Source organism: Garra rufa, chromosome 10, assembly GCF_049309525.1.
Source record: "Garra rufa chromosome 10, GarRuf1.0, whole genome shotgun sequence".
NCBI lineage: Eukaryota > Metazoa > Chordata > Actinopteri > Cypriniformes > Cyprinidae > Garra > Garra rufa.
Genome location: NC_133370.1, coordinates 41,573,807 through 41,593,190, shown reverse-complemented (window position 1 = coordinate 41,593,190; position 19,384 = coordinate 41,573,807). Strand labels below are relative to the sequence as shown.

At 37.7% G+C, this 19,384-nt stretch overlaps 1 protein-coding gene across 1 annotated transcript; it reads left to right on the top strand.

The window, feature by feature from the left end:
- The first annotated feature begins 169 nt into the window (after nucleotides 1-169).
- LOC141344917 (uncharacterized oxidoreductase ZK1290.5-like) lies at nucleotides 170-12,296 on the top strand. Its single transcript, XM_073849809.1, has 8 exons — nucleotides 170-551; nucleotides 3,601-3,849; nucleotides 3,938-4,039; nucleotides 4,116-4,207; nucleotides 5,644-5,826; nucleotides 8,773-8,832; nucleotides 11,823-11,947; nucleotides 12,158-12,296. The coding sequence occupies exons 1-7, from the start codon at nucleotides 464-466 to the stop codon at nucleotides 11,916-11,918; spliced, it is 870 nt and encodes a 289-aa protein (XP_073705910.1). The 5' UTR covers nucleotides 170-463; the 3' UTR covers nucleotides 11,919-11,947; nucleotides 12,158-12,296.
- Nucleotides 12,297-19,384: the final 7,088 nt, after the last annotated feature.

Genomic DNA, 19,384 nt, shown 5'->3' with positions numbered 1-19,384 from the left:
TTACGTCATCAATTATTTCCGTTAATTACGTTATATGCTAAAAGGGTTTTTTATTTTATTTTTTATTAATAATGGTGTTTATTGTTGGTTCACTGATTCAGGGAGTCAACAGTGTCCGAATGATCCGCTCGGCCACTCGTTCAGACCGTTTCGTGAATGAATTATTTTTGTAGCCAAGTTCAACCAGTTCATTAAAAAGATTTGACCCAAAAAACAAAAAAACAATTCGTTCTATTGAGAAAAGTTTAATACTTGTCGATCTTTTGAGGTAGTTTTAAGGTTTCACGCTGTGTATCCCCGTTTTATACGCAAAGCAACTTCATGACAGTAGTTCAGTAGAGCAGTAGTGAGTGAGCCACCGAGCTGCATCACTGAAACGGATTTTGTTAATGATTACACCTCGAATTTTTTTGTGTAATGTAATAAAGCTCCACAGAAGAGCAGATGAGCTGCAGACTGCAATATGGTGACAATTCCCAAAAGCCGCACTGTGCTGTCCTGCCCGACTGTACCGCTGTCCAATGGACGGAACATTCCCATTCTGGGTTTGGGTGAGAACAAGCTCATTATGACATCCGCATGCAATAACAAAGTGTTTCTAGATCTAGTTAAATACAACACTGTCAGTCTCACGCGTCAATAACAGCCGTTTGTTACAAATGTGTGGTAATAGTTTTATGGCTCTAGGTTACACCGAAATATAAACACCGTATATAAACAGTCATGTGAAAAAGTTAGGACACCCTATTGAATTTCATGGTTTTCTGTATCAGGACATAATAAAAAATGATATGGTCATTGGCAGGTCTTAAAATTGTAAAATAAATCCTCAGATAACACCACATGACATATCACACAGTGTCATAATTGATTTAAGAAAAATACAGCCAAGAGGAATCGGCCATGTGTGACAAAGTTATCACACCCTATGAATAAATTGCCTGTAGATCCACTTTTAGCAGCAATAATTTGAAGCATGTGACTTTATCAGTCTCTCACATCGTTCTGGAGAAATTTTGGACCACTCTTCTTTTCAAAGTTGTTCCAGTTTATAAGGTTTGTGGGCATTTGCTTATGCACAGCTCTCACCACAACATTTGAGTCAGGATGAGCTCTGGACTTTGACTGGGCTGTTGTAACACCTTGATTCTTTTCTTTTCAGCCATTCTGTTGTGGATTAGCTGGTGTGCTTGGAATCATTGTCCTGCTGCATGAACCAATTTTGGCCCAACTTTAGCTGTCAGACAGATTTCTCACATTTGACTCGAGAATACTTTGATATACAGAGGAGTTCATGGCCGACTCAATGACTGTGAGGTGGCCAGATCCTGTGGCTACAAAACAAGGCCGAAATCATCAGCCCTCCACCAGCATGTGTAACTTTTGGTATGAGGTGTTTGTGCTGATATGCTCTTTAGGTTTTCACCAAACTTGGCACTGTGCAGTATGGCCAAACACCATCTGATTATCGTCTTTGAGCTAGGTTCAAAAGTATTTTAAATTGTCATCATTGAGTGTTATCCCATAAAATTGTCACTACAGTAACGGTCACGACTGAAACATGTCATCTTTGTTTCGGTAATGACAAAAGAAAACACATACTCCTTTATATGAAAGTTAAATTCTGTAATGTGATGTGGTCACTACCAAAACATTACAGTCACTGTTTTCTGTCACCAAGATCATTAGTCCGGTGGCAGTCCGCCTCAACCTCCCTCCAGTGTACAGGAGAATTCATCCCGTGTTTCATGTTTCCAAAATTAAGCCAGTGTTTTTCGCACGCATTAATCCGCCAGCTCCGGTTCCCCCACCACCGCGACTCGTAGACGAGGAACCTACCTTGCTTCCCTTTGTTTATTTATCATCACATCAGTATGATCAACTTTTTGCCTTTTACAATTCAAAATACAACAAATCACTCTTGAGATATTGTTAAAATTGTAATTGTTATTGATTTACCTTTTATATATATATATATATATATATATATATATATATATATATATATATATATATATATATAGTCAACGTGGAGCAAGTGAGGGCAACGGAGAGCCCTGCCCACTGCAACACCGCTGGGGGTGAGCTGGATAACAACTCTGGGAACTTAATTGATTTTTTTTTTCTGATGTTTTGGACAATCATTCTGAGGATTTAATTGATTTTTTTTTTCTGAAATACCTACCTGTCACGATTCATCTGTCAGTCAGAAATCCCCCCCCCCCTTCTGCTCTTGTCTCCGTCCGTCTGGCCACCGCTGTCCCCTGTCAGCCCCTCTGCTCACCCTCAGCCCACCATCGGTGCAGTGGGCTCGCCACAGGGCTGCCAGTTACCATCGGTGTCATGGCTGGAGGATCCCTCAGCTCCGCCTCCAGCCTCAGAGCCCAGATCTCCACCTCGGCCCTCCGACTCTGCGGCTCCAGCACGGCTCTCAACGCCCTCATCTCCACCGTCGCCCATCAGTCCACCAGCTCCACCGGGCTCCATCGTCTCTCCGGCTCCGCCCTGGTCAGTCGTCGTCCCTCCGTCACCTCAGGACTCTGCTCCTCCGGCTGTGCCTCGTCATGCCTTCCCTACGGACTCCTCCCTCCCTCCAGCACAGCCTCCATCCTCTGTCGCTCTGGCTCCGCCGCAGACCTCCGGAACTCCGCCTTTGCCTCGGTCGTCAGAGCCTCCAGTTCCGCCTTGGCCCTCCTGATCCGCGGTGTCGCCCTGGATCTTCGGCTCTCCATCTCCGCCTCGGGCTCCTCTGCCAGCTGCTCCGCCTCTGTCGGTCGCCCCCCTGGAGTCGGCGGTCCTTCCTCCACCATGGCTCCTCCCTCCTTTGACACCTCCCTGGATTGTCTTGTCTGCCCCTTGGACTCTTGTTTTGGTCCCCCTCCCGGGGTTGCGTCCTCCGCCGACGCTGCCTCCCTCATGGACTCTGTTTTTCTGTTTTTACACCCTTGTCTGTTTTGTTTCTGTTAGTACGGCGCGAGGACGTGCCTATGCGGAGGGGGGCGTAATGTTATAGTTATGTCTGTTTAGGTACTTGGTTGTCTCCCCCTGTTGATCTGTGTTATTTGGTTTAGTCCTCGTTAACGTCATCCCCATCACCTGTCTTCAATTATTAGTTACCCTTTATTAGTCTGTCTCTGAGTTCAGTTCTCTGTCAGTCTTTGCTTTATGTTACTGCTTCGTGTGTGGATTTATTGTATGTTCCTGATCAGTCTGCTCCTTGGATTTTATGTAAAGACTTTGTTTGTTTGTGATATCGTGTCTCATCTTGTCGATCCAGCACCTACCCGTAACAAATGTTAATGTCAATTAAATTCTTATAGATTACTGTTTCGGTCGTGACCAATTTGTTAAGAGGACAAATATTCCAAATCATTCTGAAAATACAATATGAGAATTAACTGCACATTTACTAAAAGTGTGTGTTGTATATTATCAAGTTTGCATACATACAAAATTTGTTGAAAAAGACTCTGACTTTGAAGAGTAGAATGGCCCAAACACAAAACATTACTGGTAAAGAGTACAGTTTAGCAGTGTCAAATATCTTTATTGTTACTACACAGTTACTGCCTTTAAGTACTGTCCTCTCTCATTTATCAGGAACATCTCATGTTGGAGGTTACAGTCATGAAGCAGTGCTCTATGCTCTACAGGAGTGCGGCATTAGGCATATAGACACATCCAAGCGTAATGGTTGTGAAGAGGCTTTGGGAAAAGCTGTGGTTGAGAGTGGAGTACCACGAGAGCAGCTCTGGCTCACCTCCCAACTATGGCCTGGAGATTACGGCTACCAGAGCACCAAACAAGCCTGCCGGGACTCATGTGCCAGACTGGGGGTTGATTATTTAGGTAAATGTGTGACTTGTTAAGTCAAAGGTAGAGTTTCATAGCTCGATTACTGTTTTGTAATGCCCTTTGAATCAACTTCTTTTCACAGACCTGTATCTGATGCACTGGCCGGACTGCATGGTTCCAGGCGCTTCCAATCGTGAGGTTCGAGCAGAGACGTGGAGAGCTCTGGAGGAGCTTTATGATGAAGGTTCATGCTCTTTTAGATTCATTCTACAATTTAGAAATTACCATTTGTAGGTAATATCCCCTGTCCCTCGTTGTAGGTTTGTGTCATGCCATTGGAGTGAGTAACTTTCTCATACACCACTTGGACGAGTTAAAGGATCGTGGTGGAATTGTGCCTCATGTTAACCAGGTATGGCTAAATGGTTGAGAATAATTATTTGAGGGAACACTAATTACTATTAACTAGTTGCTTAATAACATGTATATTAGTAGCATATTGTGTGTTTATTAGTACTTATAAAGCACGTGATAATGTCTTATGCTGCATGACCATATTATAGATCCCTTAAAGGAGTAGTTCACTTCCAGAGCGAAAATTTACATAAAGAAAGAAATTATTTTTTTAAGGAAAACATTGCAGGATTTCTCTTAATATAGTGGACTTCTATGGTGCCCCTGAGTTTGAAAGTCCAAAATGTGGTTAAATGCAGCTTCAAAGGGCTCTAAATGGTCTCAGCCAAGGAAGAAGGGTCTTATCTGGTGAAACGATTGGTCGTTAAAAAAAACTATTTATATACTTTTTAACCTCAAACGCTCATCTTTCCTAGCTCTGCGTGGGCTCTGGTTCATGACAGTTAGATTATATCAAAAAACTCCCATCACATTTTCTCCAACTTCAAAATTGTCCTTTGAACACGCAAAGAAAGTCAAATGCCCTTTACAAAAAAAGGTAAAACAGTGATGTAGGATGATTTTAAAGTTGAAAGAGAAAATGAAATAGAAGTTTTCGGACCTAGTCTAACTGTCATGAAACGGAATACACAGTTCTCACACAGAGATAGACAAGATGAGCATTTAATATTTAAAAATTATATTAATTTTTAAATTTCGCTAGATGAGACCATTCTGGGATCATTTATAGCCCTTTGAAGCTGCATTTAAACTGCATTTTGTAAGTTCAAACTCGGGGGCACCATAGAAGTCCACTATATGGAGAGAAATCCTGAAAAGTTTTCCTCAAAAAACAATTTCTTTATGACTGAAGAAAGAAAGACATTAACATCTTGGATGACAAGGGGGTGGCTGAGTACATTATCTGTAAACTTTTGTTCTAGAAGTGAACTACTAAATCAATACCAAAACATAACTACTACCAATAAGAAGCAAATTGAGCAGTTTATTGAGTGAGAACTCTTAGTTATTAGTGAATATGTGTTTCCCTAAGCTAAAGTGTTTACAAAAATTTTAAATAAAATAAAATAAATTAAATTACATCAAGAAAAAAAATCAAGAAATGTGGACATTTTTTTTTTGTAAAACAAAACAAAAAAAATACAATAATTTCAAACATGCCCAAAATAACTGAACTTCATTTAAAAAAATGGTCCTAAACAATTATATAGAATTATGCAGTTTACAATATAATGATAATCTTTATTCTCCATGATAAAACCAAAACAGTATATTTATTTTCTACACTATACAACAACAAAAGTAATTTTTTTACTCAAAATTAAAACAATTACAGAAAACAAAACTAATATATATATATATATATATATATATATATATATATATATATATATATATATGAAAAACCTTGCACTGTTGTTGATTTACTTGCAGGTGGAGTTTCATCCCTTTCAGCAGCCACTGGAGCTGGCTGAATATTGTCGAAAGGAGAATATTGTTTTTGAAGGCTACTGTCCTTTAGCCAAAGGTCAAGCCCTCACTCATCCAACTATCATGGCGCTCGCTGAGAAATACGGCCGTAGTGCGTCACAAATATGCATCCGCTGGAGTATTCAGGTACGGTTTGCTTTACAGTATATCCTCACCAGGGCCTGCATTCTCAAAATATTTTATCTTAGCACTAAGAGTTCTTCTAAATAGCAGTAAAAGTTTTTAGCTAAGAGTTTTCTCTTAAAACCTATTAACAAAGCTGCTGAGACAAACTCGTACTAAGGAATAGAGAGACGTCTTAAACTAAGAGTAAGAGTGGAGTTGACCTTGTTGCTATGGATGATGTCAGCAATTAACTATGCACACAGTGATTGGCTGATAGGGGAGGAGTCTCTGTGAGAGATAGAAATATTGTAGAGCGCAATATAATGTTGCCATATTCAAATAAAGTTTTTTTAAAAATGTTGCCACATTCAAATAAAAAAAATTTGAGCGTCACTAATTAAACAAGTATATGTTCAGTTGATTATCAGCCTTTTGCATGTGTGTTTCTCATAAACAATTAGCTGAAATGCATATAAACACCCTTTTTTTATTAAAATAATAGAATAATCATGGCTGATAGTAAGATATGCAAACTTAAAAGAAAACCAGACTGGATGCAAAAACAGCTTGCCCAACTTGTTAATGAAAACAAGAATATAATTCAAGGAAAATTTGGAGTTGGAATAACCTCCAAAACCAAAAAAGTTGCGTGGGAAAGCATATGTGTGCAAATAAATGCAGAGTGTTTCTAAAAAGTTTAAGTTCTAAGGCAGATTGCCAGCATTTTTGGATAGATGGGATTTGGTCCCAGGGCCTGTATTCTTAAAGCTTTCAAGAATCCTCTCAGAAAGCTCCTAATTTATCTTAAAAATGTCTACGTAGGAGCTTAAGAGTGATTCAGGACTTTCAGGATCTAAGGGCAACTCTGAGTGAAAAAAAGACAAAAACTTTTATCTTAGTGTGGAGGCAGGGTTGACCCCGTTGCTAATTATGACACATCCTTTTGAAGACTGTGATTGGTTGGTTGTCCAAGAAGGAAATAAAAGAGCACTTTTAAGTGTAGGGTCTCCCACATGGCCCTGTGTGAAAGTGTTTGCCCCCTAAATTTAATAACTGGTTATGCCACCCTTAACAGCAACAGCTGCAATCAAGCGTTTGCGATAACTTGCAATGAGGCTGTTACACCGCTGTGGAGGAATTTTGGCCCACTCATCTCGGCAGAATTCAGTCACATTGGAGGGTTTTCGAGCATGAAACCACAGCATCTCAATAGGATTCAGATCAGGACTTTTACTAGGCCACTCCAAAGTCTTCATTTTTGTGTTTTGGATCATTGTCCTGCTGCAGAACCCAAGTTTGCTTCAGCTTGAGGTCACTAACAGGGTTTTTTGGTAGACAGCAGGATTCATGGTTTCATTTATTACAGCACGTCTTCCAGGTCCAGAAGCAGCAAAACAGTCCCACACCATCACACTACCACCACCATATTTTACTGTTGGTATGATGTTCTTTTTCTGAAATGCTGTGTTACTTACGCCAGATGTAATGGGACACACACCTTCCAAAAAATTCAGCTTTTGTCTCAACAGTCCACAGAGTATTTTCCCAAAAGTCTTGGGGATCATCAAGATGTTTTCTGGCAAAACTGAGACGAGCCTTTATGTTCTTTTTGCTCAGCAGCGGTTTTCGTCTTGGAACTCTGCCATGCAGGCCATTTTTGCCCAGTCTCTTTCTTATAGTGGAGTCATGAACACTGACCTTAACTGAGGCAAGAGAGGCCTGCAGTTCTTTAGATGTTGTTTTGGGGTCTTTTGTGACCTCTTGGATGAGTCGTTACTGTGCTCTTGGGGTAGTTTTGGTCGGCCGGCCACTCCTGGGAAGGTTCACCACTGTTCCATGTTTTGGCCATTTGTGGATAATGGCTCTCAGTGTGGTTCGCTGGAGTCCCAAAGCTTTAGAAATGGCTTTATAACGTTTCCTTTTTAAAACATTTTTCATGTTTTACCGCACACACAGACACACTCACACATGTTGGGTTTACATGTTTTATGGGGACATTCCATAGGCATAATGGTTTTTATACTGTACAAACCGTATTTTCTATGGCCCTACACCTACCCTACACCTAAACCTAGCCCTCACAGGAGATTGTGCACACTTTTACTTCCTCAAAAAAACTCATTGTGCATGATTTATAAGCCTGTTTCCTCATGGGGACCTGAGAAATGTCCCCACAAGGTCAAAATCTACTGGTATTCCTATCCTTATGGGGACATTTGGTCCCCACAACGTGATGAATACCAGGTACACACACACACACACACACACACACACACACACACACACACACACACACACACATATATGTATATGTTTATATATGTGTGTTTATATATGTATGTTTATATATATATATATATATATATGTTTATATATTTTTTTATTTACCAGACTGTTAATGTTGTATTTAATGTCAATTTTCTCCACTGCTAAAGAAACTCTTAAGCCTCATAAAAGTCCTCATCTGTACTCCTAACAATTTTGGACCTTAAGACCTATTTTAAGGGTTAAGATGCTTTCCGAATTGCTTCTTTCTTTACTAGGATCTTTTCTTTCATTTTAAGAGGAAACACCCACATTTCTAAGATATTTCTTAGAAATTCGTCACTAGGAGCAACTCTTTGCACTAAGAATATTCATGTATGTTTATAGGGATAGTTCACTCAAAAATGAAAATCATCTAATCAGCCTTAACCTTTAAACGTCTGTTTCTTATTAACTTAAGATCTGTTACTCTTCAAATAAAAGTAAGATTAAAATAGGGTTATAAGTCACGTAGTAGACTGTAACACTGTATAATTTCATAATACTTGTATAATAAATGTGTTACATATTACAGTAAAGCAAGTTATGATCTAAATATTTTGTTTTCTTTTACAGAATGTCATGCAAATACAATTCTGAAGCAGTGGTTATGATGTTATAATGTTATGTAACTTATTCATTTAGTTCTACATTTCATTTCAGAATGGAGTTGTCACAATTCCAAAGTCCACCAAACCAGAAAGGGTACATGAAAACTGCCAAGTAAGTTTGTATCTAGATATTAAAGCTGTTGTAATTGTGTATAATGTTATACAAAATTATATCATCAAACTTTAGAGTAATAATAAATGTACTGTTTCTGTAATTACATATTAATTTAGCTCAAAGGGAATCGATTATGATTCAGTAGGGAATTTGAACAGAATCACTGTTTTACGGCTGGCACGCGATTCATGGAACGAGCCGTATAAAGTAACTCTACAATGGATATTACTATCCAGAATATAGTGTTAACACTATATATCAGCACAGTAGCAAGATCGACAGTTCAAGACATTAACTTGTAAGCACAAAACACAAGATACCTCTCTTTTCTATTAACAATAAGATTTTATCGGACAAACCTAAGACATATAAACTAATCTAACACATAAACACACACATTCACACAGGTTGCAGAAAGAGAAAGTGAGGAAAGAATGAGTTAAAGGAATGAAAATATAAAGTCCCAAGTTTATACCAATATTTGCAATTGCTTAGACCTGAACAACCATCAATCACTTAATTAACCCTCGTATTGATTCTCTCAATTAGGTTATTAAACTTTATATCAAATGCACCAGTTCAGCTAGAATCTGGAGGTTGTACTTGCGTTGCCTTTGTGTTAAGGGAATTCCTTTCGTCGCGTCGTTCCTGAAAGGGGGCTTCTTGAGGTTGCTGACTGGTTGAAAGTTCTGTGGTCGTTTGTGAAGTCTTGGGCGTTGGCTGAGGATGCGGAGTTGTGCGCTGGTTAAAGTTCAGGTGGGCACAGACGTTTGGGTCACGGCTTACGGCAAAACTTTACTAGATCACGAAACTCTCAACAGAAAGAAATAAAAGAATTAAAGTAAAAGTCAGAAGTGAAATGATCTCCTCATGTTTCCTTTAGAGGAGCAGCTGGCATGCAAGCCAGGGAGCGTTCAAAGAACGCTAAATAGCAGTGTCGAAACGCGGCGGCACGAAGAAGCGTGAAGAGTAAGGGAGTGAGAGTACATGGCTAAAAGCAAGCTAAAACTAAAAGCGAAATTTTATGGTGTCCTGAGTATTTAAACTCAGCTTTTGGACACGTCCCAAATGGTGTCTTGACCAATTAAAGCATTGTCCTAACTCAGGGTACTGTTAGTTTCTCCTCCCAAAACATAAATCACAATGTTATTTTATCAGTCCCGTGGTCCCGATTTTCCCGCTCTTTGCAGAGTTAAATTTGGACATGATTTCTATTACAAGACTGTAATACATTTTACAAAGAATTGAATAATAGAAACATTTCGAGAATGCAATTTCAAACTAATATAAACCATTATTCAATTATTAAAAAGGACATGCACAACGAGTGATTAGAACATAATAGACAAATGTATGGTTTACATAAATGATAGGGAGTTATGCATAGAAATGATTAGTTGCTCATAAGTTCCTATAGCATCATTTTAGGTGCATAAGTATATGAAAAGGCAGTTTTTGTGCCATATTGGGAACTTGATGGAACGTTCTCTGAGCTGGAAGTTTAAAAGGTTAGGGAAGGAATCTCAGTGTCCTGGGTGGGGGAGCTCCTTCCTTGGGATTATCAACAAGTGTCCTTTTGTGTTAATGTTGCAAGTTATTCAAAGCTCCTTCAAGCTGGCTGGCACCAGGGTATCAAACGTCAGATTTATGACGGGACCTCTTGTGGAATTTGGGTCTGTAGAAGTGTTTCAAATCTTCTAATCAAATCATCTGAATTGTCTGATTCGCGCTGAGACACTACATAAATTTGTTAATGAACAATGCAATTAACAAAAAAAAAAAAAAAAATTATATATACACTGCCGCTCAAGTTTGAGATAAGTATGATTTTAATGGTTTTTGAAGACGTTTCTTATGCTCATCAAGGCTGCATTTATTTGCACAAAAATACAGTGAAAAAGTGTAATATTGTGAAATACTATTTTAATTTAAAATACCTTTTCTACGTGAACATATTTTAAAATGTACTTTATTCCTATGATACAAAGCTGAATTTTTAGCATCATTACTCTAGTCTTCAGTGTCACATGATCCTTCAGAAATCATTCTAAAATGCTGATTTATTATCAATGTTAAAAACAGTTGGGTTGCTTTATAGTATACCTGTGATTTTATTTTCTCCCAGGATCCTATAACAAATAAAACGTTGAAAAGAACAGCATTTATAAAAAATAAATAAATAAAAATAAAAAACTCTTTGGAACAATATAAACTACCATCTAAACATTTGGGGTCAGTACATTTTTCTTTTCTTTTTTTTGAAAGAAATTAATAATTTTATTTATCAAGGATGTGTTAAATTGATAAAACGTGATAGCACATAGAAAAGGTTTATATTTTGAATAAAAGGTGATCGTATTAACCCTTTATTCATCAAGAATTCTGAAAAAAGTATCACAGGTCCCAAAATAAATAAATGAATGAATCAGCACAACTGTTTCCAACACTGATAATGAACGTAATAAATCAACACATTAGAATTATTTTTGGAGAATCATCTGACACTGAAAACTGAAATAATAGCTGATAAAAATTCAGCTTTGCGTCACAGGAATAAATTATATTTTAAAATACATTAATATAGAACACCATTAATTTAAACTGTAATAATATTTCACAATATTAATTTTTGATCAAGTAAATGCAGCCTTAATGAGCATACAAGAATTCTTAAAAAAAAAAAAAAACATTAAAAATCTTACTGATCTCAAACTTTTGAAGGCAGTGTATATATTGCACAATTAACAACTACAGATTTTCCCCATTTACTAAACAATGTCCACAAAAGTAGATAATAAATACTAATATTTGTTTTGTACCAGTTTACAGATGCAGATGGTCTACTAAGCTGTTTTTTGTATTTATTTTATTTTTAGTGCTCTTTGAATTGTTTTTTTCAGTTTGTAATTTATCATGATTGAAGCCATCAGTAGTTTCTCTTTGAGATCATCCTTTTGTAAGCGCACTCATAACATTGTGCTGTTCAGGTGTTTGGGTTCAGCTTGGATGATTCAGATATGGCAGCGCTGAGTTTGTTGCATGATGGGAGACATGTGAGCTGGGACCCAACTCTTGTGGAATGAACAAATCTCCAAGAAAACCACCTGCTCAGGTGAGCTTGGAAAGCAACATAAACAACATAAAATGATTCAAAAATGGTATTGTATCTGAATGTAAATATGTACGGGATATTAACAGGTTACAATATGAAGGATGATCTCAAAGACAGTATTAGTTTAACTACCAATTTCAGTGTTTGGATTAAGTTACAGGTTTTGAGTTTTGAATTTAATTTGAATTCAGCTTCTCAATTACTTCACAGGTTTTTGGATTCACACTAACAGCAGAAAACATGGACCGAATCTGATTTGCTTCTGAAAAAACACATTATAATTATATTAAAAACAGCTGAGTAGAATTTCTTCAGGTTTCTTTGATTAATAAAAAGTTCAGAAAAACAGCATTTATCTGAAATAGAAATCTTTTTTTTTTTACTCTTTTTTTTTTTTATTAACAAACATCTTCTTGCAAGACATATGAGAATAACAAAGTATCTTAATTTGTACATGAAATTCTTTTTCACATTAAATTTTTACAAAGTTTTGTAGCAAAACTGCATTTCACAGCATGACAAGAAGAACAAAAGAAAAAAAAAACTGAAACAAAACAAAACAATAAACACAGAACAACAGCTTTGGATGAGATCAAAATATATCAAATTGACAGAATTCACCAGCCGATCTATTCAAAGAAAAAATACAAAAATAAATATGGGGTATATTTAAAAACTTCCTCCCCATGTTTCACCCAGATCTTTTATTAAGGGTTTCCATTGTTCAACAAACCGGTTCATTCGGAGTCTTAAACTGTACGTTATTTTTTCCATCCCATAGATTTCCCTCACAGTCTGTAAGCAATCCTCAAGTGTCGGAGGCCTTCTCTGAAGCCATTTAATTGTAATGTTCTTTTCTGCAACAAGGAGTATGCAAAGGAGATATCTACTCTTCTCACTTTTTTTAAAGGAACCGTATGTAGGATTGTGGCCAAAACTGGTACTGCAATCACTTTCAAAATACTGTAGAACGGTGTATCCCCTCCCGCTCCCCCCTGACTCGAGGTTGCCAGCTAAGCTGCAAGAGTAGGCTGCAACAAGGAGCTTCAAGTGACGAGTCCTACACAGTAATTTGTTTTTCTTCTGTTAATTATGTTTATGCTTCACAAGAGATGTTTTGCGAAGTAATTATGTATCGCAAAAATTTACAGTTGGCGATTAGCCAAATATTTCGCAAAGATGTACTGTAATACCACAGTTCAGTCGGAACATAAACCCTGCTAGTGGTGCGATATAAAGCTTTTTATGAACGCATTTAGTACTGCCGACCGTGGAAAATCCACTGTGTACGGAAGCAAAGTTAGCCAAACATAGATGAATCTTACTTGTCCAGGAAAAAAAATCAGCAACGTTGGCGTCAATCTTCAAATTCTTCTCCGTTTTCAGCCGTCTCCATCTTTCAAAGGCATCTCCTATACCAATCCTTGTTTTATTTCGGACTTTGTCACAACGAATTTCGGATTCATAACGAGGTCTTTTAGGTTTGTAACGTTATACATGTTTTATCCGACACCGTTCGTAGCTGTAACTAGAGCAGACAGAGCTGGCAACCCGTCTCACAAAACTCTACTGACTTCGTGATTGGTAGATAGCTGGAGGGTGGCGCCTCAGACCAAAACACAAAATGACAACAATAACATCAGTTGAGGGCTTCAACTCTCACTTTTAAATGACAATATCCTGGACGGACCACTGTTGTCAGTGATACAAGTATTTGAAATGAACATGATTTCTTAATGTCTAGTGACATGTCAGGGCCATTTTATGATTAACTGACATAAATTTCTTACATACGGTTCCTTTAAATCTGTTTTAACTCCTAAGATAGCTATTAAAAGGTGTCTGGGCAAATTAACCTCAACAATTTTATTAATGAGACCAAATATATTTGTCCAGTAAGGCAGCAGAATAGGACAGTCCCAAAATATGTGTGTATGTGTGGCTACTTGTTCTCCACACTCTCTCCAACAGGCACTGGATTGGCTTAAATTAAATTTGGCTACGATTTGGGGCGTTCTCTCCAGATTCTACTACACGTTATTCTATGTGTTTCAACATGCATTTCAGCCCAAATCTAGAAATCTTTAACATTATGTCTTTAGCCTCCAATAAATGTAGGCATGGTTAGCAGAAGAAACTCATTAAAAAAAAAACATTAAAATCGTACTGTTTAAAATTTGATTGTTAGTGTATATTTCCAGACTAATTTGTCTCTAGTATTATGTTTTTCTTAAGGTCCTTCTCACTATTTGTAGCATGAGGCAGTACCCTCAACCCAGTCAGGTTGCACAGATAGTCCAGCTACTCCAGGATGGCATTTCCATACATGCTGTGGCACATAATTCCTGTAATGATACCAGTAGAATATCTCACGGTTCTCAACCAATCAGATTTGAGAACCAGAACGAACTGTTGTGTATATATGGCATGAGGGGTCAGGTGTACAGAGCTTACCAATAGAAAACCAATTTAACTATTTGTCAACTACGCAAACCGGCACACACTGGGAATAACAACCCTATGCAAGGGCACACAGGTTCGTTGCCAAAGGCAGGGTGAGCATTGAGAGGTGAACAAATATAAACACAAATATCTTTAACATACAATTAAAAGAGAATCAATACAAATGTCACACAAGGTCTCATCTCAGATCACAAACACAATACCAGTAACATACAAATATAGTACAATAGTAAATTAAAGAAAGAGAGGTGGCTGGCAGAGACCTAAGATTTCTACCCCACACTCAACCATAACACACTTGTGAAAACCCAAACGAAAAATGTTAAACAGCACTCAATGTGGACACACAGGTTACCATAGCCAACCCCTCTCACATTAAAGACCTAAGTCCCACACAAAACCGATACAGAAATCAACTCGATAACAATTTACATAAAATAACAACACACAAACACAGCCACTGGCATCAAGGAGGGAAACATGGCCGAAAAGAGCCAGGGTACAGAACCTTAGCCTACCAGCTAACTTGTGCGCAGACAGCACAATCCTGGGCCAGTGCTTCAAACACAATAAAAAAAAAAAAAAAAAAAGGGACCAAGTTGAGTCCCAGACAACACTTTTAAAACTGACAAAAAAAAGGACAAAAACAGAGCAGCAGTTCAGTCACATTCCTTGATGTTTGCTAGGCTTCAATTAAAATCATTGGAAACCCCTGGACGTGCAATCAAACCTGCCAGATATTAAACAGAAAAAGTTACTCATAGAAACTATTGTTAAAACAAATTAACTCATCATACATACCGAGAAGACTGAGATGTTGCAATGCACATGGTTGCTCACCATGCCGAATTACAGCTACTTGCACGTCCATGACTAAAAACCAACCATGGAAATAAGTCTCCATTTAACAGACAAAAAAAGCCTTTTTTTTCTGAAACTGGGACTAACCTGAAAACTAGCCAACGGCTGGTGCACACCATATAGGAGGATGACCCAACTGCTAGCCCTCAAAGCGCCACATGTCACAAAGGGGCGGTACCCAGGATGATGCATCCCGAGCAGCCAAACACTTCCCTCTTTTATATTCACAACATGGGCACCAATTGGCTCATGAAACGTACACAAATGACCAATCAAAACAAAATACAACCACTGATTGGTTAACCCGTTTGAGTAACACCAGCCAATCATTCTGGGGCTATACCTCACTCTACTACATATATACTGTCAAGCCAGAAATTATTCATACCCCTCGTAAATTCTGACTTAAAGTTAATTTTATTCAACCAGCAAGTTTTTTTTTTTTTTTTTGACCGGAAATGACACAGGCTTCTCCCAAAAGATAATAAGATGATGTAGAAGAGGCATCATTGTGGAAAAAAAAATATTACTCATCTTTTATTTACATTTGAACAAAAAGTGGCATGTCCAAAATTATTCATGCACTTCTCAATAATCAATAGAAAAGTTTTTTTTTGGCTATTACAGCTATCAAAAGCTTCCTATAATTGCTGACCAGCCTTAGGCATGTCTCCACTGGTATTTTTGCCCATTCATCTTTAGCGATGAGCTCCAACTCTTTCACGTTGGAGTGTCTCCTTGCCATCACCCTGATCTTTAGCTCCCTCCACAGATTCTCAATTGGGACTCTGGCTGGGCAACTGCAAAACATTAATGTTTGGTCTGCTAACCATTTCTTCACCACTTTTGCTGTGTGTTTTGGGGATGGTGTTCTTAGAGTTGAAGGCTTCTCCTTTTATACGTCAAATGAAGGCTACATCATTGTGGCCAAACAATAACATTTTTATTTCATCTGACCATAAAACAGAAGAGCAGAAGTCTTCTTCTTTATCCAGATGAGCATTTGCAAAGGCCAGGTGGACTTTTGTGTTCCTTTGTGTTTGTGTTCTGGAGAAGTGGTGTCCTCCTTGGTCTGCGTCTGTGGAGCCCAGCGGTGTGCAGTGTCTGTTGGACTGTTTGTGTTTGAGATGTTGAGTTGATTAAAACAGCTGTTCCCAATGAGTCAGAGTAATTAGGATGCATTAGAACAGCTTAGACTATTTGGAATGGTATAGAACTTTGGATTTTCCCATAGACCGTGACAGTTAAGGATATGAATGATTTTGGACATGCCACTTTTTGTTCAAATGTAAATAAAAAGCTGAGAAATATATATATTAGGGGTGGGCATAGATAATTTTTTTTAATCTAGATTAAATCTTGGCATTAATCTAGATTAAAATGGCTAATTTGAATTCTGCTGAAGGCATTCAGAATATGTGTGTTACCCAAATAATGACTAAAAGTAAGTCTTCGAGAACGGGCCAGGTGGCGCATTAGATCAGGCGCTCATCTCCTGTTTCCAAAATGCATCACAAACTGCTTGACAATTGCATTTACAACATAATTAACTATACAAACTTGTGTAACCAAGTACTTCTGCGCAAAAGGCTGCACGACGTGCATGTTGCCGTTAAATACACAGACGCGCACGGGCATGGATTTCTGCGTGCATAGTCTTCCATTAAACTGCGTTGCTTTTAGAAGCGTCAATTCAGTTGTTGCATATAGTTTAATCTCTTTATTTCGGGATTATCAAAGTAAATTATAACTCTCGTGCCCCAGTAAAAAGGGTCTAGCAACGCACCTGCCCTGAAGCGGCTTCATAGCTGCATCCATGTTTGCACGTCTCATTTGATGTGGTAATTTCACAGAAGTTGAAGACTCGTTCTCGCCTCCTACAGTGCAATTTGACTAGGTATACGTCATCCGCGCTAAATTATCAAGGTGAAAGTCATCATATCTTGCGTAGTTTAGACCCAGCTCCCAACCCAACCCAGAATAGATTAACGGCGATATTTTTTTTATCGCCCGATAAGAGTCTCACGTTAATGCAGCGCGATAACGGCCCACCTCTAATATATATATACTATCACCTTGATAGTTTAGCGCGGATGACGTATACCTAGCCGAATTGAGTGTATGATGATCCGTGATCCGTATACGGACCAAACCGGTTCGGCACGCATGTGATTCGCGGATTAACTGTTAAGTTTAACCATCATAGAGTAAAAGTTTATAATTGGCACATGTTTTGTCTTGCCAATTTACCAATTTAAAAAGGGAACACGCACGCTGACGCACACACCTAAAGAGAGCACGCGCACAGAGAGAGAGAGAGAGAGAGAGAGAGAGAGGCGCGATTCACACAGATTGATTCCTCTTTAACTTATTTTTGAACGGAAACGTACATACAAAGTCATGTCTTAATACCCGTTTTGGTATTCTGGTAAACACAGTCGGTTATGTTTTCAGTGAACAGAAACAGCTGAGAAAGAGATGCGTGCCAGTATTCGGTACGTGCATTTGGCCTTAAAGAGACAGCATCCTATAAATACCTGCAGTGAGAAGCACTAGGCATTTTACAATTAATTATTACATTTCCGCACCTGCATTCTAAGGTTATTGATTTTATAAGTAACTTTATGTTGTATTCATTTACACTTGATATTTGTGTAATTGTTCTTGTTTTGTTACTGACTTTATTGTTCAGCTAGTAGTGTTTGCTGTGGATTAGAAGTAGCCTACTTAAAGTAAGCATTCAGTAATTAGTAAAAAAACAAACTTTTTTGTTTTGTTTTGTTTGTTTTTTGCTGATCCGAAAAATGATCCGATCCGTGACTCCAAATCCGTGATGTGATCCGAACCGTGAGTTTTGTGATCCGTTGCACCACTAATATCCATGCCCTTGCGCATCTGTGTCTTTTACTCAGAAGTACATGCAGTGTGGGAATAGTTGGTTACACAAGTTTGTATAGTTAATTGTGTTGTAAATGCAATTGTCAAGCAGTTTGTGAAGCATTTTGGAAACAGGAGATGAGCCCCTGGTCTAATGCGCCACCTGGCTTGAGAAACCCGATCTCAAAGACTTACTTTTAGTCATTATTTGGGTAGCACACATATTCTGAATGCCTTCAGCAGAATTCAAATTAGCCATTTTAATCTAGATTAATCTAGATTAATTCCAAAATTAATCTAGATTAATCTAGATTAAAAAAAAATAATCTATGCCCACCCCTAATATATATATATATATATATATATATATATATATACAGTGTTGGGAAGGTTACTTTGGAAATGTAATAGGTTACAGATTACAAGTTACTTGATTTAAAATGTAATAAGTAGTGTAACTTTTCAATTACTTTATAAAAGTAATGTAACATTACTTTTAATTACTTTTTGATTACTTTTCTAAATTTCGAATATTTTCAACTATTATTCATTTTGAAACATTTAAACGAGGCAGAGTTAATCTTACAGTAGCACTCAACATTGATTATTGTCAGACTTTCAAAATCCTTCATCACTTGAATTAAGTAAGGGATAATATACTTCTTTATTTTGCGGTAACAACTGGCTACATTATCAACAACATTATCCCACTTATTACACAACTGCTTCATAGATTATTTAGATGTTTAGGTCAAAACTATTAGACACGAAACACTGATCTGAGTGAAATATTTGAACGCAAAGCTTCCATGAAGAAATCAGTTGCTAACAAACGGCATGTTCAAATGAGACATTTTAGGTATACAGTGCAGACTTACCAGTTTTCTCACACAACATTTCACCACATAAATAATTAAGGTAGTACTAGTTTGTTAGCTATCTTATAATCCATTACAGTGTACAAAAAAAAAAAAAAAAAATGGCAGCAGCTGCGTTTGTATGAAACAATAGAGTGAGTCCACGATACCAGGATGACAGAATTAAGAAATTGTCCACATAATATTGAATTAAGCTTTAATTATTTAGCTAACCAAACAAAAAGCTTCCGCCAAGAAAATTTTTCAAGCATATAGCTCTGACTTAAGTTGCCTTGAATGTTGTGATTGACCAATCAGAATTAAGCATTCCACAGTACCGTGTAATAATTTAATTTAAAGCACAGCCACCACAAATTCA